The sequence below is a fragment of the Lepidochelys kempii genome, chromosome 4 (assembly GCF_965140265.1).
Source record: "Lepidochelys kempii isolate rLepKem1 chromosome 4, rLepKem1.hap2, whole genome shotgun sequence".
NCBI classification, from domain to species: domain Eukaryota; kingdom Metazoa; phylum Chordata; order Testudines; family Cheloniidae; genus Lepidochelys; species Lepidochelys kempii.
Genome location: NC_133259.1, coordinates 105,095,619 through 105,119,585, shown reverse-complemented (window position 1 = coordinate 105,119,585; position 23,967 = coordinate 105,095,619). Strand labels below are relative to the sequence as shown.

General features: G+C 39.1%; 1 protein-coding gene across 6 annotated transcripts in view; it reads left to right on the top strand.

Annotated features, from left to right (window-relative positions):
* Positions 1-23,967, top strand: part of TBC1D19 (TBC1 domain family member 19) — a 112,294-nt gene that overhangs the window by 18,642 nt on the left and 69,685 nt on the right. For 4 of the 6 annotated variants that reach the window (XM_073342334.1, XM_073342335.1, XM_073342333.1 and 1 more), the window contains exons 4-7: positions 2,843-2,918; positions 20,216-20,290; positions 21,384-21,447; positions 22,496-22,542. In XM_073342334.1, the coding sequence (XP_073198435.1) occupies positions 2,843-2,918; positions 20,216-20,290; positions 21,384-21,447; positions 22,496-22,542 (262 nt within the window). Of the gene's footprint in view, positions 1-831; positions 939-2,370; positions 2,415-2,842; positions 2,919-20,215; positions 20,291-21,383; positions 21,448-22,495; positions 22,543-23,967 lie in introns of those variants that run through there. The other 2 variants (XM_073342336.1, XM_073342337.1) reach the window with 2 other exon arrangements.

Here is a 23,967-nt window from a genome sequence, read left to right as displayed (position 1 = left end):
ATGGATGACTTTCAATGAGACTTAGGCTGCTAAGTGCTTAAGCTACTTATTTTAAAATGGGATGTAGGCTCCTAAGTCACTTAGGCTCTTAAAAACATCACTAAGATCATCTTCTGCAAGATCTATACTGATGCCATTGAAGACGCAGGTGAGCAAACAAGGAAGTAAATACAATTTTTGGATTTTTTTTCCTAGTTTTTTTTGTCTCTTGCTTTCTAGTTTTGCTTTTATAAAAAGATGTTGAGTTTATTTCCATAAGTGTACTTGAAATGTTGAGGGCGAAAAAAATGGTCTTTTACTTATGGCACTGACTCAGAAGACCTTGGTTGAATTCCTGGCTCTGCCCTTGGGCAAGTCACTTAATCTTTCTGTGCCTTTGCTCCCCATCTATAAAATGGGGTAATATTACTTCCTGTCTTAGACCATTTGTCTGTCTTTAGATTGTATGTTTTTTGGAGCAAGAACTGTCTCTTAAATGCATTTACATTACCTAGAACACTGGCACCCTATGATGTTTGGGACACCTCAAGACACTGCTGTAATACAAATTGTGATTACATTAACTGAGGGACAAAGCAGCAGAAAAAGAACATACTTGTTTTGATTTTCTTTTTCCCCCTGCATCTTCTAGAGCCCTGATAAAAGCTCTAGTATTAAGATGTCGATATTTCTCCAAATGCACAAGGTGAGTTTCTAACTTGATGGCTGTTGCTTACATCACACTTGAAAACATCTGAACCTCTGTTCAGCCGACTTGTTCTTGTTTCAGTGTGAGGATTCCTGGAGGTACCCAGGACTGTGAGGTGCCTCACTACTACCTGGCCTTAGCATGAAGAAGCTTTGACTATGCCTGCCGTTGGTCAGATCCCAACTCCACAGGCCACGGGTAACACAAACTCTCCCCTCGAGGCCTCGCAGGCTGCGCTGTCACTTTGCAGGTTAGCGATTGGAACACTCAAACCCTCAAGCCCTCCAAGTGTCTCCCTGGAGCATTCAGATTCTGGTCCACTGAACATACTCCATATTCACAGATGTGCTGTTTCCAAAGAAATAGTACACCCCCGCTTACCAGTTCTATCTCAGATCACTTCTTCACTTGACACACCGCCCTTAGATATGTTTATAGTGAAATCAAATATAAGTTAGTTTAATAAAGTGTAGAGATTCAAGTGGTAGTAGTATTAAGATGAAGTATAGGAAACAAATGAGTACATATTAAGTAAAATCATAACATGCATTCTAGAGCCTAGACTTAATTGACAATATACTCTCATGTTTTGTAGAGTATTGCTCACCCCAGATCCTTGCAGCACTTTACAGCCAAGTTAGCTGTGACCCTTCTTTTATGAGAGACAAGTATGCTGTCAGTTTGCCTCCCTTTGTGCGGGATTCTGTTTGTCGCTTTGCACTTCAATATATAGCAGAATAATCCTTTATCTTTATTCATAGACAGGACATCCACTCTGTTGTTTGTTTATTCTTGTAGATTTCCTCTGATGTAGGTAATCTCTTCTTTTACGTATGGCTTAGTAAACCAATAAGCATACATTGGGAGTCATACAATACACAAATGCTCAGACAAGGAGATAGATGTCTGTTACCTTCTGCTTGAAAGGAAAACTTCTGAGGTAGTCACCTCCTGGTTACCCATCTTAACTCAAAGATCTTAAGAGAGTAATTTTAGATACATAATTCTTTAAATATTATCTTTACATACATTTTGCAATGATTATGACAGCCAGTGGGCTAACGGCTCTCGGTAGAGACTTCGCATGCTACCCTTTGGCATCTCATGTGCCCTCTTCCAGTTTGAACTAAGGGGTCCCAGGGTTGCATTCAGTCACTGCAATTTTTCCACCATGTAAAGCACAGACATTTTTTTCTTAATTACGAAAGGTATTTCTCTAGAAGCCCTAATCTTTATCTTTTATTTCTTTACTAATATTTTTGCAGGACTTTGCTTGTCTGTCTTACTTATGAAATGCATCTCTTGGTGTTCATATTTTGCATTTTGTCTAGACAGTTCTTTATTCCACCAGTTACTTTTCTTCCTGTGCTTTCATGTTTTTATTGCTATGCAATTTATGGCTAAAGATTGAAGCTTGCTGTGATTGGCACTCCAAAATTCTGCAGTTACTTTGGAGATGTTCAGTTGTGAAAACTAATCAAGTTACAGACTGAACTTGTTTTTTTGAGAAATACAGTTTCCTGGAAAGAAAAAAATGTCTAAACAGCCACAAAATTATCTTCTTCTGTAATACTGCTTTAAAAATTTAATGAAACATGATTTGATTTATTTTATGAATATTTGTGATGTGATTAACTGTTGTTTTTACAAAATGTTCTATTTATGTTATATCTTGTCTACAGCCTTGAATATTTATTTTACATCCTTGAAGTACTCTACATGCATAGTAAGATGATAAGAGACTGCTTTTTATGTGAAATCCCATTTTTCAAGTTTAGATTACAATCCACAAAATTATTGTTCATTGTCTTATCCAAAGACAGAAATTATGTTTGGGTTTATGAGTGTGCACATTTCAACCATGCCAGAGATTTACAGTACCCTTTGCTATTTCTTTTCTTATTAAGAGTGTGAATACCTATAATGCAAAGATAGGAACTGGGATTTCACTTATTGATACTGATCCTTTTTTCTTTTTTTTTAAACGTTTGGGGTTTGACCATGGCTTTAGAATTATTAATGCATATATTGTACTGCTTCTAAAAATAATTATAGAGATGAGAAAATTTGTTCAAAGATTACTCTGATGTCTTTTACTCTTCAATGTATTTAATAAGAATCTGAACATTCAAAACATAATTTTATTTTCTTAAGGTTCCCTTCACCATGTCATCCTGCAGCACCCCCTGAGCACATGAAAGAACCCTTAGTTTACATGAGGAAAGCACAGGTTGGTTGTCATCAATCTATCTGTCTGTTTTCAACTAGAGCATTTTAAGTTTATGCTATATATGTCTACCATACAATTTTTAAAAATCACTGTACATTTAAAAATGAAACTTTTATAGGTGTTTTGGTATAAAAATGAATATATGTTGTATTTCACAATGGAAGCATCAATAGATAAAGTAGAATGTGGTTGAAGTAGGGTACAATGGTAATCAATGAGTGTTACAGAGATGTGGAAAATAGAATGGTTCACAGAATGGAATATGATTTAGAAAAAAAGCTTAGGAGGTATTTGTCATTTAATTTGTGGCTAATGAAGTGGGATTTTGAAGAGTCAGGTAGTGAAATGGGTGCAAAAGGATAAAGATGCTGTCCCACGTGATGGTAATAGACAAGAAGGATTTATTATCCAGTATGAAGAAAACTGAAGGGGATAGTAAAAGGAATAGGCAGAAGTCTAGAGCTGAAGGAACTAAGTGAACACACAGGAGAATAAGAGGAAATTGGGTACAGGTAGACAGATCAAAAAAGGATCTTGAACACAGAGAGAATATTTTACTTTCCTTGTTTGATTTATTTATGATGTTTTACCAGTAAATTCTACATTAAACTGGCATCCTTTCATCTGTGAGAGACGGTGGGAATTGAAGCCTATGATGTAGATTGTTTGCAATGTCTCATGTGACTGAGTAGTCCAATCCGAGATTTGAATGATCTTTGGCAGTTATTGCAAATGTATGTATTTTGGTTGGGAACTGCTTGCTTCCTACGGGCTCTTTTCTCTTCAAGCTGTAGGAGCCAGCTTCTGTCATGGACTTTGATACCCTGATTGAGACAATGGTGCCACTTGTTACGATCACTTGTCAAGATTTCCCATTGGTCAGGATCAATTCCAAATTCCTTCATATTTTGCTTGCATGTGTCTTTATAGCGAAGCTTGGGATGTCCTATTGTTGTTGTTGTTTTGTTTCCTCTGGTAGCTCCCCCTATAGCATGTTCTTGGGTATGCATCCATCTTCTAACCTACTCAAATGGCCCAGCCAGCACAGTCATCTTTGCTTGAGCAGGGCTGTCACACTTGGTACATTTGCCCTTTGAAGAACCTCTGCATTGGTGACTTTATCCTGCCATTTGGTGTTGAGTATAAACAACGTAGGTGGAAACTGTTTAACCATTTCTCCTGATGAGCATAAGTTGTCCATGTTTCCCCACCATACATCAGTGTGCTGAGAATGCAAGCTTGGTACACTAATATTTTGGTCTTGATGGTAAGCTTTGAGTTGTTCCATGCTCTTTTAGTCAGTCTGCTAAAGGTGGTGGCAGCCTTTCCAATGCGAACATTTAGCTCTTCATCCAGTGAGAGGTTGGTGGTCACTGTAGAACCTAAATAGCTGAACTTTTGGACTACTTCTAGCTGGTTTGCATTTAAGGTAATAGAAGGATCTTGTGAAACCCCCTTTCCTAATATAACCATTTTCTTGATGCTGATGGTGAGAGTGTTAAAGTCAGATTCAGGACTCACATAATTTGTCAGACCACTCTGTTTATTAGCAAAGCGCTTTGCTAATGCACCCAGATGTGAGCCCCTCTCTGAGGCTCAAGGTAACTTATTTATACAGCTAAGCCAAAGCCAATTTAACATAAGAGACAAAAGAAAGTAGAAACTGACAAATATACATACGTCTTATTTGCATACTAACGTTTACCAATCTCCTAGTTCAGTAGGATCTCTAAGTTAATTAGTTTGAGGACCCATTGTCTCACACTCCTTAATGTTTCTTTTCTTGACAACTATATTTCAACAAACCCTTCAAGTAGCATTTCTTTAATGAATTATAATTTCAATATAATTCATTCTACTTTCACAAGAGCAAATGCCTGACAGTCACTTGAAAGGCGGTCCATGAGTTCTTATAGTAGATCTTCATTGTGGGCTAGCAACATCAGCGAATAGAAGCTCCCTGATTAGCACCTTTTTGACTTTGGTCTTTGACTTAAATCAGGACAGGTTGAAGAATTTCCTGTCTGATCTTGTGTGAAGATACACTCCATCTTTGGTGTCCTTAAACGCACAGTTCAAAAGTACCGAGAAGAAGATTTCAAAGAGTGTAGGGGCAAGAACACATCTTTGTTTCACTCCACTTTTCATCTCAAAGCTGTCTGAAGTGGACCCATCAAACTGGACAGTTGCTCTCATGTTGTTGTGGAATGAATGTATAAGACTTAACAGGGTTGGTGGGCATTCTGTCTTTTCTAGTATTGCAAATAGACTTGTTCTGCTGATTGTGTTGAAATCTTTGGTTAGGTCCACACAGGCAATGTACAATGGTCAGTTTTGCTCTCTACATTTTTCTTGGAGTTGATGCAGAGAAAATAGTCTATTGTTGATCTTCCAGCCCTGAATCTGAACTGTGATTCAGGGTAGATATGATTCGCCAGCTGTTGTAGGCACACTAAGATGACTTTTGAGAAAGCTTTTCCTGCTACGCTTAGTTGCGAGATTCCCTGTAGTTGTTGCAGTCACCCTTTTTGCCTTTTATTTTTATACAAAGTGGTGATGTTTGCATCACACATCTCTTGTGGTACCTCACCCTCTTTCCAGCATTTAAGTAGCAGCTGATGAAGATATGGTAATGGGCTGTCTTTCCTGCACTTGAGGATTTCCTCTGAGATGCCATCTTTTCCAGAAGCCTTGCCACTCAATAGCAAATCAACGGCCTTGCTTCGCTCTTCTACAGTGGGCTCCACATCTAGCTGTGGCATGACCTGTAGAGTTGGTATTTGGTCCAATGATTTTCTGGTGATGTTTCTTTCTTGTGCGTATAGCTCTGAATAGTGTTCAGCCCAATGAGACAACTGCTTGCTTTTATCTGTAATGATAAATTCCACATTAAAGACTATGCAAAGACAACCGCCCTCCTTCCAAATCACAGACCTTCAGAGGTTTGGTTGCCACAGTGTGTTTAACTCACCCCATCTTAAAATGTATTGTAGTAATGTTCACAAGTCATTGTTCTACCTATTCTGTCAAATTGTTGTTCATTCCAGTGTATATTAACTTAATGTCTTGTATTTTAAATTATTTGTTAGGTCTTTGGGACAGAGACTGTGTATTGTGTAATACATAGCATACTGCCAGCACTCAACAAATAATTAATAAACTGTCACATCCATTTACTTACATTGAAAATAATAGTTTTTCCTGGTATGGACTAAATACTGTAAGGTAGACAAATGTGTACATAATGTGTATGCCAGTGAGTTCACTGATGTAGTTACTGTTATGAAAGCATATATAACAAATACTAGTATTTTACATATCTTAGTTCTGCTCATGAAATGGCAGCTTCTCTTCTAGAATGAGTATGCATGGGAAAAGTCCTGTGTTGATTTTTTTTTTTTTTTTCATGTGGACACCTGTGCCTGGGACACCTTGCCTGAATTAATCCCCTTCAAATCCTTCCTTAAAATACCTGGGACACCTTGCCTGAATTAATCCCCTTCAAATCCTTCCTTAAAATACACTTCTTCAACAAGCCAGTCACAGGGTGATGCTGGTCCTTCAAGAGGGAGCAGGGCCAGTACACCTATGACTTGTCAGCTACCTACTAATTGTTTTTTAAGAGAGGGCATGTGGGCCATATAAATGAGGGAGTGCCTCAGGACAGAGATTGAGTCAGTCAGGAAAAGGGGCAGGTGAGAGCTAATTGGTGTGGCATTACGCCCCATATTCTTCATAGAGATATTGTTATGATATGATTATGGCATAACTATGATGTATTTTATGCCGGATAGGTCATGTGAAGTATCATTGAAAAGGTTATGGTTTACTGAATATGATTTATCCTATTTGTATGCATGGATTATTTTTGAATCTGAAGTTAGGAATATTGTCTATGCATCTATTATATATGTGTTTACACTGTGGAGTGCCCACTAGACAGAATGAAATCAGTCTAGATGGCTGGCTGGGAAGGGCCATTAGGCAGAACAATAGGTCTTAGAAGTTGCTAATCACCCACCGGGGAGCTTTTCTGAGAAGCCTTCCTGGAGATGCTGCAAACAGCTTCTGAGTTATGGCTGCAGGGACATGTCACCTGGTACTGGACTCCATGATAATACTAGTGTTTTTCTACTTACTGGGGTGGGAATCAAATTGGGAGACAAAGGATTCCTGCCATATGCAAAAACTATTTAAAGCAGGGGAGTGACATCATCATGGTTCATTCTTCACTGATTCCCCACTCAAGAAAGAGGACTGCTGGAAACACCTGAGAACAAAAAGACTGGACTAGGGGAGAAGGGCTGAGCCAAGGCCAGAGGGTAGTCTGTCTTGTGAAAGGAATATCTGGAGTTTTGAGCTGCAAGCAAGTGCAGCTTGCCTTCAAGAATCTCTGCAATCTGCCTAAAAATGTTTAGGGTGAGGATTTGCTACTTATAATCAGTTTCTTTAATATATTAAGCTTAGATTGTGTGTTTGGTTTATTTGCTAGTTAATCTGCTTTGATCTGTTTGCTATCCCTTATAATCACTTGAAATCTGTCTTTTGTAGTTAATAAACGTGTTTTGTTTTGTCTAAAACTGTGTGTGTGGAAATCATAACTTGGGGCAGAAAGCTATGTATATCCCTCTCCACATTGAGGGAGGGGGCAAATTTCATGAGCTTGCTCCGTACAGGTCTCTGTGCAGCTCAAGACGGTACAATTTTGGGTTTATCCTCTAAAAGGGAGTGTGCAATTGAGTACTGGGCAATTCCTTAGCTGAGCCTTGCCATGCAGAGCTGATTTCAGTGTCTGTGTGTTTCTGCAGCTGGGTGTGTCACTAGCACACAGGTAGGGAAAGTGAGAGACCGGGAGCATGTCTACAGTTTGTCACAGCATTACAGGGTGAAAGGTAACCCAGACTGGTTGGTCAGGCGGGCTCAGTGGTACCCTAGTTCAAGGCAGCACCCCGAAGAGGGGGGAATCCATCACAGCTGGCTCAGTGAAGAAAGGGCAGGGAGAGCTGCCTGGGAATCAGGAGACTGGAAGAGGTCTCCGGGGAAAGCTGCAAGGACAAGAAAACTCTCTGCAGATCCTTCCTGGAAGGAATGAGGAATTGCCAGGAAGCCAGCAGAAGGAGATGCCTGATGACCTTCCTGAGTCAGAGAGCCATGGCCACAGAAGGCTGGAGAGGGTTGAAGGCTGAGATGAGCAGAGAGAAATGCCTGCTGACTCTCTGAGCTGGAGAGCGGAAGCCGGAGGGTCAGAGAGGATTGAAGACTGGGAGTGAAGTGTGGCAAGAGATGCTGGAGGTGGATTGAAGAGCTGGAGCAAGCTGACAGATGCCAGATCTATACTTAGTCCAAACGGTGTATACAACGAACTGTGTTGGGGAATTATGGACTATAGATGTGGGACTTTTGTTATGATTTATGTGTGTGTAATTTTTGTAAAAATTTAACCCCGCAAGAGGTATATACAGATTCAGAAGAACTATTTGGATGATTTTTATGGACTCTGTGATACAGCATGGCCAGAGGGCAGCAGGAGAGGGAAGAAAGTTTGCTATAGATTAATTAGAGCACCTGAGGCCAATTAGAGCACCTGAAGCCAGTCAGCTGATAAAATCCCCCTGCTGAAGCAAGGGAAGGACAAGGGAAGGAGTTGAAGTAGAGTGGATTGATGTTTCATTAGAGAGCAGTTTGGAGGAGTCGAAGCAGAGTGGATTGGTGTTGGAGCAGAGAGCAGTTCGGAGGGAAGCAGAGGAGAGTCTGGAGAAGTGCTGCGGTGAGCTAAGAAGACCAAGACCCTAGGTAAAGGGACACCTGGTTTGTGCAGAGGGAGGGCAGGAAGCCCCACAAGCTGAAGGGCAAGAGAGAGAAGTAGCCCAGGGGGAGGAACTGCTACTTCAAGTGGTTTACCGCTATCCCTAGGGCCCCTGGACTGGGACCCACAGTAGAGGGCGGGCCTGGGTCCCTCCCTCTCCACTCCCCTCCTCTAGTGGGGTAGTTAACACCCCAGTTCAGGGGTGAGAAACGGTGCCCTGAACCCTCCCCAAGAAAAGAAAGCACGAGACCCATCAAAGTAGTGCCGGCAATTTTCCACAACTCTGAAAGGGAAACTGAGGCTGGTACACTTCTTGTGCTGCTAACTGCTAAAGGAGGGTGTTCCAGGAAGGTAGCAACTTATGATAAAGTCCTGTGAACTCTAGTCCTCTTAGGGAAAAGCGTTACTGGGTGGTGACAGTAACAAAATAGAAGCAACTACAAATCATGGAATCAGCAATACACATGCTATTCATCACTGCTTTTTCATATACATAATATATTTTACTGCATCCCATCCACTCCCTTTCATTGTTATGTGATTCATTTAGGGCCCCGTCCTGCAATGTGTGAAGTATCTCCAGGGTTGATCCGAAGCCTACAGATGTCAATGGGAATCTTTTCATTGATTTAAGTGGATTTGGATCAGTCTTTTTGTGAGTTGCTCAATGTCTTTAATTCCCGTTCATTTAAATAGTAGTAGTTGAAGGCTCTGAGCACTTTGCAGGATGTTTACCTTTTTGTAGGATTAGGGCCTTAATACCTAATCCTACAAAGGTTTATACACTCAATGGGCCTATTTATGTGTGGAAAAGTTAAGTACATGCATTTATTTTTGCAGAATCAGAGTCTTAAACTTTACACCAGAGGTGGGAAACTACAGCCCGCTGCTTCATTTCATACGGCCCGCAGCAAGTCTCTGTGCCATGAGCCGGAAGCCCCAAGCCTGTCCCTATGGCCCCTAGGTGCGGGTGTGATTAGGGAAGTTCCGCGTGCTGCCCTGACCCCCAGCACTGGCTATGCAGTTCCCATTGGCTGGGAACCGCGGCCAATGGGAGCTGTGGGGGCGGCGCGCGTGGGCAGTGTGCACCGCACAGAGGTGCCTGGCTGTGCCTACACCTAAGAGCCGGACATGCCGGGTGCTTCAGGGAGCCATGCGGAGCCATGGCAAGCAGGGAGCCTGCCTTAGCCCCACTGCGCTGCTGACCGGGAAGCGCCTGAAGTAAGTGCCACCTGGCAGGAGCCCACATCCCTCACTCCCTCCTGCTCTCCAACCCCCTGCCCCAGCTTGGAACCCCTTCCCGCATCCTAACTCCCTCCCAGTCCCTGACCCCAGCCCTGAGCCCCCTCTGCCCAAACTCCCTCCCGGAGCCCACACCCCAACCCCCTGCCCTAGCCCTGAGCCTCCTCCTCTGCTCCAAACCCCTCAGCCCCAACTCACAGCCCGCACCCTCAGCCGGACCCCTCACCCCCTCTCGCACCCCAACCTCCTACCCCCTCCCACACTCTGAACCTCTCATTTCTGGACCCACCCCGGAGCCTAGGGGTCAATGGCCCTTGATAGATAAAAGGGGTCAACCCCGGAGCCTGTGGGTCAATGGCGCTTGATAGATAAAAGGTTCCTCACCCATGCTGTAAGCTCTGAGGGGGAGGCACTTTGCTCTCCTAGTTATATGTAAAGTACCTAATATATGTTGAGCACTGTTTAAATAACTGATATGCCCATTTAAAAGGACATAGGTCAGTTTGGCTCCAGATAGAGGGTTTGTTTAAAACAAACAAACAAAGCTTTTACAGAATCTACTATAATTAGAAATGTTTCAATAATTTAAGAAAATACTACTACTACTAATAAAGAATTCCAGTGGAAACTTCTTAAAAACAAACACGTTTACCTAATATTTTTGGAAGCTAGCCAAATTGACTACAAAAAATCCATATAAGCAACACTGGCACTCACTAATCTATTTTCATTGTCCATGATGATAGAAAAACATTAGTGACTTTAAAAATGGTTCTTGTAGTGTAGGTAATGAATTTTTTAAAATGTTTATCTTGATTTTGTCTAATGTGACATGACATTTAAGGTAGGAAGGTGTGTTTTGGTACAGTAACCAAAGTTCCTTATTTGAAAAATACTGCTTTTCATATATATCCTATTTGATTTTTTTCTCTGCAAATGCATTAAGATTCCTATGTTCACAACTGGTCCAATTTTTTAAAAGTTTTTTTGGACCATAATAAATATAGCTCTATTTCAAAGCTAATATGTACATTTCTGGAAAGAAGAGCCTGTTTGATCCAAAATATCTTAGTATCAGTATTGGAAAGATTCTGAAAGAACCTAAGGATAGATTCAGTAATTAAGATTATTTCAAATTTTTTCCAGTACAGACATTAATTTTTTTTTAAAGATCAAATTCTTCTCTCTTCAGATCAGTGTCATTCTCTAATTCTTATAAAATGGGCTGATATTTACACATTGTACACTTCTGAGTGATGGGGAAGATTGAAAGAAAAGCAAATTTCCAGGAAAGGAATACATACTAAAGCCAGGTCAGCACAACAGATCAGTGTTGGTATAACTACATCACTCAGGGGTGTGAAAAATCCATGCCTCTGAGCAACATTATACCGACCTAACCCTCCATGTAGACAGCACTATGTTGACTGGAGAGCTTCTCCCGTCAGAGTAGTAGCATCTTCACTAAAGTGCTGCAGTGGCATAGCTGCTCTGGTGGAGCTGCGTTGCTGTAGCATTGTATGTAAAGTTAAGCCCTTAGTAGAAAGAAAGAACGTGATGTGAACGTTTTCTTGGAGATTTCTCTTAGTAGTACTGTTTGGTTATAGAAAAACAACATCCTTGTATATGCACTTAATATATACTGTCTTTTCCATAATTATGTTTGTGTTTGTTGACCGAAGACCGTTTCCTGTCAGTGACACAAAGCTAGAATATTGAACATATACAAAGTATTCTAGCCTTGCAGTGATTAAATTTCATTTGCAGTAGAATTCACTGCAAAGAGTCAGACTCAGTACTTGTGAAATATTGATAATTGAAACAAATCTACATTTCCAATATTTCCTAAACTACAGTATTCTTCAGTTTGTTTATAGATTCTTCTAGCAGCTGAAGAACACTCCTCTAGTTATATCAAGTCTTCTGACCCACTTAAATTTTCTAGAATTATTATTTTGAATTTATGAATCCAGGAGTCCAGAGTAAAGTGCTTTGTTTCTAAAATTATCTAGCAGTAATTGCTAAATCCTTGCTAATTTAGTCCATACTTATGGCGTCTGCCTGACACATGTTGCTCTATAGTAGAACATTCTGAAATTCATTACACACTCTCTCTCTCTCTCTCTCTCTCGATGATGCCCTGCAGTTACTAACATGCTCAAAAGTCTGTTCCCTTCCTCTTACTTCACCATGAATCCACTCTGTTGGATTCAGTTTCATCCTCTTGTTTTTTAAAATATATTTTATCATCTTTTAGTTGTCCATTAATTCTTTTGTTACTGTGAAAAATAATAGAAGCCTTTTTGCCTACCATCAGGAGAGCTGCTGAATAAGACTGTGCCTTGTTATGACAGGTTTCAGAGTAGCAGCTGTGTTAGTCTGTATTCGCAAAAAGAAAAGGAGTACTTGTGGCACCCTAGAGAGTAACCAATTTATTTGAGCATAAGCTTTCGTGAGCTACAGCTCACTTCAGTGGATGCATCCGATGAAGTGAGCTGTAGCTCACGAAAGCTTATGCTCAAATAAATTGGTTAGTCTCTAAGGTGCCACAAGTACTCCTTTTCTTTTTTCCTTGTTATGGGTTCAGGTGTACTGGTGAAAACTGTGTAGCCACCTGAAATAATTTGGCACCTGTAAGCCCAGTTGAGCTGATCTCTGTTGTTGAAGTAGCCTTATTGCTCTGCTTCAGAATTATTCCTTTTGGAGAGTCTTTCTTCCACATTTTACCCCTTTCTATTAGGAATAGGAATAGGTTTTACACCAAATTAGCCTTCTGGGCAGTCGTTTGCAGGATTTGAGACCCACAGAAGCAATTTCCTCTGCCTAAAGAAACCTCTGATGGTTGTATAGGAGGGCTTGGTTTCAGTCTGCCATTAATAGTTCTCGGGACCCCTGATATTGCAGGTAAGAGCAGCTTGCCAGTTCCTACATCAGCTTGCCTCTTGCATTCTTAGGTAATTTTGGTGGCTTTTTTTCTTTTGTTACCATCCTTTCTTGGCTGGAATTATTTCTGAATTTGGTTTCAATATGGCTGGCCTTTCTCTAAAGGAAGAATATTGTTTAAGTATAGGTTGTTCCATGGGCTCTTGTCCCTTCCCATTTATATTTGTAGTGGTCCACCTTTGTTGTATTTCTCCCAGGAAAGAAGGAGATCCTAACCGGGATGTATGTAATTACCTCCCACTCCATTTATCCTACCTCTCCTCAGAAATCTGAGGACCTCGTTGAAGTGAAAACAAATCTTCTCCCAAAATGAACAAACTCACCCTTTTTCCTCTTTCCTCATTTCCAAGATTTACATCCTGAAGGCAGTCAATATTTAAACAGCTTTGATTGGAAAAGTGTATTAGAATTTTATTTAATACTTTTAATCTTTACTTTTTATGCTGAGGTAGTGCTTATTGGCCCTGGTCAAGAAAGGGTTCCCAGTGTGCTAAGTGCTGTACAGATGAATAGAAAGAGATGCTCCTTGGCCTAAAGAGCTGTGGTGAAATCTGGCCCCATTGAAGTCTGTGACTTTTCACCCATAAAATACAAGCAAAAGCGTGTTAGTCCTCCTCTTATCTTGGTTGTCCAACAGGAAATGTATAGTTTTAAAAAAAAAAAAAAAACCAAAACCCAAAGCATATAAAGCAAAAATCCTTCACTACCACAGGCACTGACTTTCATTTTTCTGGGTGGGTACTCTGCCCCTTCCCCAAGGCCTCTGCCTCACTCCACCTCTTCTCATCCCTGCTCTGCCTCCTCCAGCATATCTCGCCTGCCACCAAACAGATGATTGGCTAGTGGGTGTTGAGCACCCACAAGTTTTTGTTTTTGTTTTTTGTTTTTTCCAGGGGTGCTCCAGCCCGGAGCACCCACGGAGTTGGTGCCTGTGTTTACTATTGAGAGTAGCTCTTCACTTTCTGTCTAAAGAAAGCTAAAATGATATGAAAGATTCTGATGCTGCATCTGCAGATCTGCATAAAAGTCAATCTGCCTTTCCTTCTTCAGAATCTCTTTGAAAAACAGAATCTGAAAGAAAAACACCATAATCTCTCAAAGTTGTTTAGGATTCGTAAAGGCAAATCTAACAACTTTTCCTGTGTTACTAAAGTTGACTTTTCCTTTCTGGCAGTCTAAAGAGTTACTATTTCTTGCTTTTAGAACTGGTGTTAGGAATAGTAAAAACTTCTTCACAGCATGTTTTGATTCTGCAAAGCCCTGAATACTGATTTCTCCTGCTGAATAATCTTATTCTGGTCCACTCTGAGGAGACTGCATTTTTTGGTAGTCTTTAAAGGAGGCACTTTAGGATTGATGAATGCTATCTAAACTCTTTCCTAATCAGGCTTCCATCTCCTGTAAAGAACCCTGAAAGCAATCTAGGGATTTTTAACTCTTGCTTTTCTAGAAAGCCCTTCGCTAATGTCACATTCAGGAAGTTCTTCTCCAGCCAAAGGATAAATAATTTCTTCAGATCTTTGGCCACCTTTACAAATGATGTAACTAGAAATAATTCAGAAAGGCTACTTTATAAGAACTCTTCCTCTGTCTTTGATTTTTATTTCTCAGCTTTTGGGAAATGATCAGAAATGGTCAAAGCTGAAGGAACTTCCTTCAAATCAAAATCCTGTGTCCACTAACCACTCATTAAAGAGCCCATAGAAAACTGTTCCAGAATCTTTACAGTTTTAAAGTAAACTGGAGTTCTACATCTACTCTTTGAACTGTCAGCTAAGATACATTTTTTTTTAAAAAAAAATTCAGGACAGAAAATTAATTTTAAACAATTCTCAACATTATTTTCTCTCATCTTTAGACTGAAAGAATATAGGAATTGCCATACAGGCTCAGACCAGTGTTCCATCTAGTCAAGTATTCAGTCTCCTACCATGGCTATTACCAGATGCTTTCTAATAATGAGCAATCATGAAAAGAACATGTAGAGGGAGTTTTGAGTTGCAGCAGAGCCATTGAGAGTTTTCTGCATCCTGAGGAAGACAGCACTGCATTGGTTTACATTCAGTTCACATTTTAAAAATTATCTTTGCAGTCATAATTACTAGAATTTTTAAAATTAAAGCTAAATTTCTGCAAAGATTGATGGAACTCATCTGAGATTCTTGCTGCCCATCAGCAAAATGATTTTTGAAGCCCTATCTGCTGTTTTGAAAACATTTTAGTGGGGTAAAGTATTTTGCATTCTATTTCTAATTACTGTGGATGGCTGCAGAACTTGCTGCTTTGACAGTGTGAGAGTTTTGCCTAGCACTTGCCCTAACTGGTGGATGTCTTTGATTAAGTCTTCAATGTATGTCTAACTCAGGCTCTTACTTGGGTGTTGCCTCTAACCTGGCTTCCATCCACACACAAAATGCACCAATCCAAGTTTGGTGGTTCTTTCAACGTGGACTAGCTGGATCAGCTGGGGTTATAGGCTAGAGTAGTGGCTCTCAAGCAAGAGTATGCGTATCCCGAGGGGTACGAAGATGTCTTCCAGGGGTATATCAGCTCATCTAGATATTTGCCTAATCTTACAACAGGCTGCATAAAAAGAACTAGTGAAGTCGGCACAAATTAAAATTCCATATAGACAATGACTTGTTTATATTGCTCTGTATACTATACACTGAAATGTAAGTACAATATTTATATTCTAATTGCTTTATTTTATAATTATATGGTAAAAATTAGAAAGTAAGCAATTTTTCAGTAATAATGTGACACTTTTGTATTTTTATGTCTGATTTTGTAAGCAAGTAGTTTTTAAGTGAGATGAAACTTGGGGTACGCAAGACAAATCAGAGTCCTGAAAGGAGTACAGTAGTCTGGAAAAGACTGAGAGCCACTGGGCTAGAGCTCACATGCTGCTTTCGCTCAGGCTGCAGTGAGGTTGTAGGCTAAACCACTTGAGTGCTGGTAGTCCTCCAGTGCCTTCCCACAATTTCTCGATGCCCAGAGGGACAGACTAGTTCTCCCACAATTCATTGGAAAAGAACCATACAGCGGCTCAGCTTACAGTAGCACTAAGAACCATGGGATACGCCCCAGAAGTCTTAGGAACACCATCTAATCTGGGTGAGTGTGGCATCAGTGAGAACACAGTAACTTGAGTATGGCCTTTCAGTGTGGCTTCTTGCACCTGAGCTAGACTAACTCAGATTCTGATCATCTGAGTTAACTCTGCAGTGAAAACATACCCTTTGTTATGACAAAATTTTCACAAAAGAGGGTTTTTTCTCTTCCTGATCTTTTTTCTATCTGAGAGATTTACTGTTAATGTTCCTGTCTTTTTTGTTTTAAGTGGGTAGTTGGAGACAAGAAAATGTCAAAAACTCAGTCAAAGCAGCTTTAAGCAGAGCTGTAATATACCCAGCGGTGTCTATGAACAGCAAACATAATTGCTGTTCTCTTCTGCCTGGGGGAAGATCCTGACTTCATTAGCTAAGAAATCTATTTGAGGATAATTCATTGAGCCAAGAAGAGCACTTTTTTGCTGCTCTTCATATCCTCAATGCTTTCTATAGGTCTGAAACAATGTATCTGTGATAGGTCTCTAATGAATACAGGAAGGCTTCCAACAAGTGAAATTTTCTCTTCTTTGGGATGACTATTCTCTGAAACTATTTAAAAGTTCTCAGTTTCAGCTTGATCGACTCAAATTACTTCTTTGAATATGCTGAAAAGTTGAAATGGCAGAGTTGAAGTGTAGCACTGAGACACTGAAGAGATCTGTGGAGCATCACTTATATTTCTACTCTGGTGCCAACACACTGGTGAGGCACAGTGGAGCCTCCTAGAAACAGTAATGTGTACAGCAAAGGTGATCAATTTTCTTTCTAGTCAGCATCTGAAGAAGTGGGGTTTTTATTCATGAAAGCTTATGCCCAAAGAAATCTGTTAGTCTTTAAGGTGCCATTGGACTCCTCGTTGTCTTTCTAGTCTGTCTTCCTCCCCTCTCTTTGGAATGTTCTTGAGCCTTTTACAAGCAACAAACCTGACTTTAGCATATCTGATGAGCCAAAACTGGCTGTGGGTACAAGGGATAACCTGCATGGCATGTGGGTTTTGTGGAACTTTTTCCAAAAGACAGGGTGGGTGGTTCTGATGATCTCGGTGCAGTGTTTGTTGAGCCAGGAAAGCTTACTTAGGACTCCAAGCATTGTGGGTATAGTGGCTGCATTGTGACAGGTGGTAGTTCTTCTTTTCAGTTTTGTTGATGCAGTAGTTTTGAAACCTTCTGCACAAGGACAAATTATGTTGATACTTATTTATATGTCAGTATAACCAGACCCTCTTCCTGCATACTGGCCTGAGAAAGAAACTAGTGGAGAGAGAGAATAGGAGCTAAGATAAGCCAAGCCACCTCTTCTTTTCTTCCCCCCTGCCCATGAATGTCTGCCATAGTTAAGGCTCAGTCTGATAAGCTGTATGACTTAGCACCCAACTCCCACCATTCCAGCTGTAGAAATTCCCACTGGTTAGTGAATGTAGTGCATCCCCTCTGTGCCTGATGAACAGACAATGTGGGTCTGTATAGCCCCCAGCTACACAGTCTAACTCTTTTTAGCTCAAGCTGTAGACTCATGCTTTTTAGCTCTGGAGGTCCTTGTTGAATCCATGGTGTTGGCCAAGATGATGAAAGTTACAACAGCACTTAGCAGATTCAAATTCCTGGAGGAGAGTAACTTGAACAGTTAAGGACTGAAGACTTCTAGGCATTGTGTAAAGACAGCCTTTGCTGCATGTGAGAGTGTCTGTATCCTTAAGTAACATCTAGGTTTGCATAGATGTGAATTTTAGGTTTTCAGTAAGAAATGCAACAAAACTCAAGAACTTCCATGTAGTTGGAAAGAATGTATGTCACACTTACAAGATGGAATGCATGGTATCATGGAATGCATGTATGGATGCTGAAATGGACATAGGAGTCATGGTAGATATATACTTGAGCATAAATTCCCAGTGTAGTTCTGCAGCTAAGGGGGAGGTGGTATTACCTCTGCATTTGACATTAATGACATCATTACTGGAATACATTGTCCAATTCTGGTATCCACACTTCAAAAAGAATGTTGACAAATTGGGAAGCATTCATAAAAGAGTTACAAGAATGATTTCAAGTTGGGAAAACCTGCGTTAGAGTGAGAGACTTGAGAAACTCAGTCTATGTAGTTTATCCAAGAGAACGTTAAAAGGTGACTCAATCATGGTCTGTAAGTACCTACCTAGGAAAAAGATTTCTGATAGTAGATATCTCTTTAAGCTAGCAGAAACAGTCATAATGAATTCCAATGGTTGGAAGCTGGGACTAAACAAATTTAGACTAGAAGTAAAGTGCAAATTGTTAGCAGTGAACAGCAACAAAAGATGTGGGCTTGATGCGCTAGTTACTGGGTGAGGTTCTAAGTCCTGTGTTATTCATGAGGTCAGACTAGATTATCATAATGGCCCCTTCTGTCCTTAAAGCCTACAAATTGAGTCTGTTTTGGGATGGAGGTATTTTACTGGTTTTAAAAACATTTTTCCCAGTGTTTAATTTGGAGGGGTTTATTGGTGTTCATTTATATAGCTGGTTATTTTCTTGTACACATATACTGTTAACACTAACTAGACTATGGATTTAAAAAAAAACCAAAACTTTGATTTTATATATGTATGTTTTATCCATTCCCCCCCATCCTTCATGTGTTGCTTGTCATCTTAAATTGAAAGATCTTTGAGGCCGGGCCTTTGTTTTCATGTGTGTGGACAAAAGCTGTGGGTGCTGCAGAATACAAATAATAAACAATAATGAAATATATTCTTCAAAATGGAAATCAGGGGCCTGAACCAGAGGCCAGTGAAGTTAATGGGAGTAGGGTTCCATTTACTTGAGTAGGGTTTGAATCAGCTTCTAGGAGAATACAGAGAATGTTAAAATCCCTAATTTGGGTATATCCTCAGTGAAATTGCTCATATGCAATATCGCTGTAACATCAAGATAAAACATTATCAAGATAAACAACATTTGAAATACATTAGGGGGCAGAGAAGAAAGAAAGTAACTAATTTTCCAGTAAACTAATACAAATCAAATATAAATAAATTGAGTGCTGTCACAGTATTACTGAACCTTATTGTCTTGGTCCTCAGCTGATGTAAATTAGCACTGACCTATTGATTTCAGTGGAACTAAGCCAGTTTACACCAACTGAGGATCTGACCTAGTATGTAAAATTTGAAAATATGCTACATTTATGACAGGAATCTGATTCCTCCGTAAGCTGTTTTTTGTTCTCCCCATTATTAAGGTATTGCCTGCTTTTATTTTTAATCTTTCATTTGAGAACTCTTATCTATGCATAGGAAAGACTGGATTTTTATTGGTAAATGTTGATAAACTGATTTCACTGTTCACACACAAATGGATGAAAAAATATTTCCATCGATAATCGAAATTTACTGATGGGCAAAGTAAGAAAAATGCTGCTAGAGAACTTGTTAGAGTTTGATTTAAGGCTGTTTATTTTGTATATTTTGGAATATGATGTTGACAATTGGTATTTTAATGGTTATAAAGTTTTAACTTTTTGAATCTCAGCGTCTGCTGTCATTAAGGAATTATTGTCTGACTCCCGGATAATTTCCCACAATTGTGAAAATTTAAATAGATAAAAATCTTAAATGCTTAGGAGTAAACATCAATATAATCTGCTGAAATTATATTTAAAAAAATCAAATTCTGCCAAACCTATCTATGCCTTACTTTAGATACAATAATTCCAAATTCCTAGAACTTTTTAGTCTCTCTAAAAATGGGTAGCTAGTGTAATATCTTTCGAGAAAAGATATTTACTTACTTTCTCTCCATGTCTTAAAGGTGGAGGGGGCATTGTTTTTACACAGTTCACCTCCCTGAGCATGCTTGTCCAGTATTGTGGTTAAAATGTAAAACTCATGGCTACCAGTATAAAAGGTAGCTTGAGCACTAGCCTTCCTTCCAAGAATGAGTACCTGTAAAGCAGAGGCTTTTTGGAGAACATACAGTTTGGAGAGCAACCTTAGTTTGCTGGTTCTTTGTTACTTTGTTGAATAAAGAAGTTTTTCATTGTATAATGAACAAATCATTCCTTTGTTCACATTTTTAAGTAATCATGTAAACTTTTGGCAGATGTCAGTGACTTTCGTCATCTTTTCTTTTAAAGTTATTCATTGACTAGGCTGTGGTATGCTTATAAAAATGGGCGGGGGGAGTTCTACATTCATTAAAATGTTTATGTTACAGGGAAGCTGGGAGAAGCGAATTCTGAAGAGTCTAAATAGCATGTGTACAGAACTCAGTGTCCCATTAGCACGAAAGGTACTGTGTTTATTAACTTAACTTTTTAAAGTGAATGTAGAACTTGTGCCACATTCACATCTTTGGAAACTGTGGTCCTGATCCTGCAAAAACTTATCTTATGCAAACTTTATAAGTAGTTCCATTGATGTCAGGAATTGCAGGATTAGGGCCTAAAGTCTTCAGGGAAAAAACAGATAGTAGAGAAAGTGGTAGTGTGAGAGTAACCCCACCGGTGTGCCTCCATTGTACTCTGGAAGGACCACCTTGGTAATGAAGGGTGTTGGTAGGTCTTTCTCTTGCTGTTGCAATCGTTGGCCTCTGCTGGGAATACTGTACTGAGGAGCCAATTGATTGTTTTATGATGTGTGGACAGTAGTACACACAGACTGGATTGAGACCACTGACTCACTTCACATTGGCCACTGAACAACCAACATTGACACTCTTTCATGGCTGATTGGGACCAGAGTTGAACTTGTGACCTTGGAGTGAAAGGCTCAGTATTCCACTATCATCACTTCCCTTTGTCATCCATTCGTCACTGGCATCTTTATTAACTTACAGAGATTTGAAACATAAACAGAACAGAATTGGCAAGTATGTATTATAGGGCAAATCTTCCCTGTCCCTCTCCCCTAAAGCCTGGTAGCTGGCAGAACTGCTGTGGTTTATTGTACAAGGCAGAGGACAAAGCTGTGGGGAGGAACAGAGAAAGAAACGCAGGGGAATCTACTCCCCTTTTGTGCAACTGAGCTATACTCTTCCGGGCTTCTGGAAGCTTGAAGAGGGAATTTGGTGGCAGCACATGGGTGGTGCAGGGTGGATCCTCAGATACATGGAACTGCCAGCTAAACTTAGCTAAGGGTTCAATAGCCGATAGTGTGCCATAACTACCCCATGGCATGAGGAGGGGGATTCCAATCCCTACTTGGATTTGGTGCAATAGAGAGAATATGGCCTAAGGCTGATGCTAACTTACGAAGAGAGAAATAAAATTCTAGTGCATGCTATTTTTTTAAAAGACTAATTTTCATCCATACAGGAGATGGGTTTATTTTAGATTTTTAGCTGATTAATTAAAAAAGACAATTTATTTTCTTATGACTTACAGAGACCTATTGGAGAGCAAAAAGAACTTCTTAATAAATGGAATGAAATGGGAACTGATGAGCCAGGTATGTTAAATAAAATGTGTCTTTTTATATAGAAGCAAAGCAAATGCATATTTATCTCCTTATTTATCAGTCAGGGATTAAAGTAGTATCCGTTGTAAAGGCAACTAGTTCCTGTTTTGTGTTTTGTTTTGTTTTTTCCCTAGTTTTCAGTGCTTGGTAGCTCACAAATACCTATTCGCTGTATTATTTATTTATTTGAAGAGTTATTGTTTGGATTTTTGAATCTACACCTGCAGTCTGTAGATATATTCTCTTACATACTAATACCTAGAGAATTTGGACAGGTACCTTTAAGTTAGTAGTAGTAATGGGAGCAGTGCACTAATTGAAAGAAAAACATCATAGTGTTTACTTTTTGTGTCATTTAATCCTTAACAATTTTCTCTTACTCACATAATGTATTTTTTCAACAGCTAAAAGTGACACAGCTAATCAATATATAGGAATTACATTATGTACAGTTTCATAGCTAATGATCCCCTGTTTGGATCAACCAGGGCTTGGAGCAAGCTTGCAAGCCGCAAATACATGTATTGTCTTATACTGTGAATAAGACTGGATAATGACTTGGAAATTTTCATGGTCTGAACAGCAGTTTCATGATGCATTAATGTATAGATGTACTGCCGGGGGCAGAAGAAAATAAAGTGACGGTGTATTTTTACTTCACATTGGATTTGAAGCTGTTTAAACTTATACAATTTAAGAACACTCAAAGTATATCCTTTGTGCTTCCATTTTATTGTGGAGTTGGCTGAATAACAGGGATCTTTTATATTGCACCAATTTGTCTTTTTGTAACTCAGTGATCATTAAATAGCAGTTTTATGAAATATCTGATTATGGTTGCTGTGCATGGCATCAATTAGTGATTCTTTTATATATTGATGTGAACTTTTAAAGTATAACTGTTCATAAAATTTCATAGTCATGATGTATTATAGGGACAGTTACATTGTGTCAGAATTGGAAAAAACTTCATATATATTGCGAATCTTTATAAAATTTTAATTTAAATAAAGCATTTTTTAAATCCTGTTAATTTCAGATCTAAGTCTCTTCCGACCTGTTTATGCACCTAAAGATTTTCTTGAGGTAAGTATTGATGAAATAACTAACCAGCCATTGATTTACATCTGTTATAGTTAGTTATGTAAAGTGGGACCTGTGCATGGTAAGTCTTCAACAGATTGATAGGAAATTGAAATTAATTTTCTTCTAAATAGGGTAAACTGAATCAACACACAAATCATTGTCCATTAAATAATCAGGTACAAAACTGCTTTAAAGAATTGATGGTACATTTCTATCTTTTTCTAAATCTATAAGAAATTATCATATCTAAACGGCTGATAAGATTAACTTTTAACTGCTAGTGAATTACATTTCACCTCATATTGGTGATTCTTAAAACTTGAAACTTTTTCAATTCCTGTTAAGCAAAGGAGCTTCTTGCATAGAAAAATGTCAGCTCAAAATGTTTAACTTGGCATACTAATCAGGACTTCGAGGCAATAGGAAGTCATGCACATCAGATAATTTCAGGTGTCCCTGAAATAGGGTGTTTGTTACTTTAGTGCTCTTTGCCTGAGAATTTAAGCTTGTATCAAAATAAATAAATTTCTAACATTTTTCTATTGTAAAGTGGCCTTTCGAATGTGAACAGAGTCTCTGTTGCTTTGACAACCTAACCTTATGGATGCATGGAAGGGGAATCATGCTGAATTGCACTTACAGAGATTGCTGGTTCATCCTTTTAAAAAAAATTCCTTTTTATTGTGCCTATAATAGAAAGCCTCCTAATTCTCTGAAATGTTACAGGAAGAATCCCGTGGGACTAACTCTCGTCACTTTATTAACATGAACAGTTACGTTGCTTATTTCATTATTAATTTCCAATTGCAGATTGGTGTAATATTACTTGAAGTAGGTTCACTGTGGTAAATAACAGCGTCATGTAAAGATGAAATTCTAGACCATCTACAAAGATTATTCAAATAATTTTATAAAACAGAACGTAATACAGAACCGAAGATGGGGAGTCTCCTCATAGCTGGAAATACTTGAGGCTTTTGTCTGTGACCAAAACTAAAAGTTGAAGAATAAAACTAGCTTACTGCTAAATCTTTAAGGCCAGAATTGCTCAGTTTTTACTTGTTCTTTTGTATAGTTAATAATACTGAAGGCCGTAATTAAAATTATGTCAAGGGTCTGTTGCACAATAGAGATCGCTGGTGACTTGTTAATAATGGCAATATGTAGAATGCTATTGCTTATGAAAATACAATTAAAAAAAATCAATGGCTGTATAATACTCTGTCAGCTGTTGATTAAACAAATTTATCTAGAACCTTGGATAATGTAGGTAGGGAGCATAGAAATAGTCTGTTAATTTACAAAATTAAATTTAAAAGACAAACACAGCAATATGAATCATAATCAGCAAATTTAGTATTTAAAATGATTTATAAATTTAATGGAGTGTCTTTTGCAGTGGTATGAGATGTAGCATACTTGTAA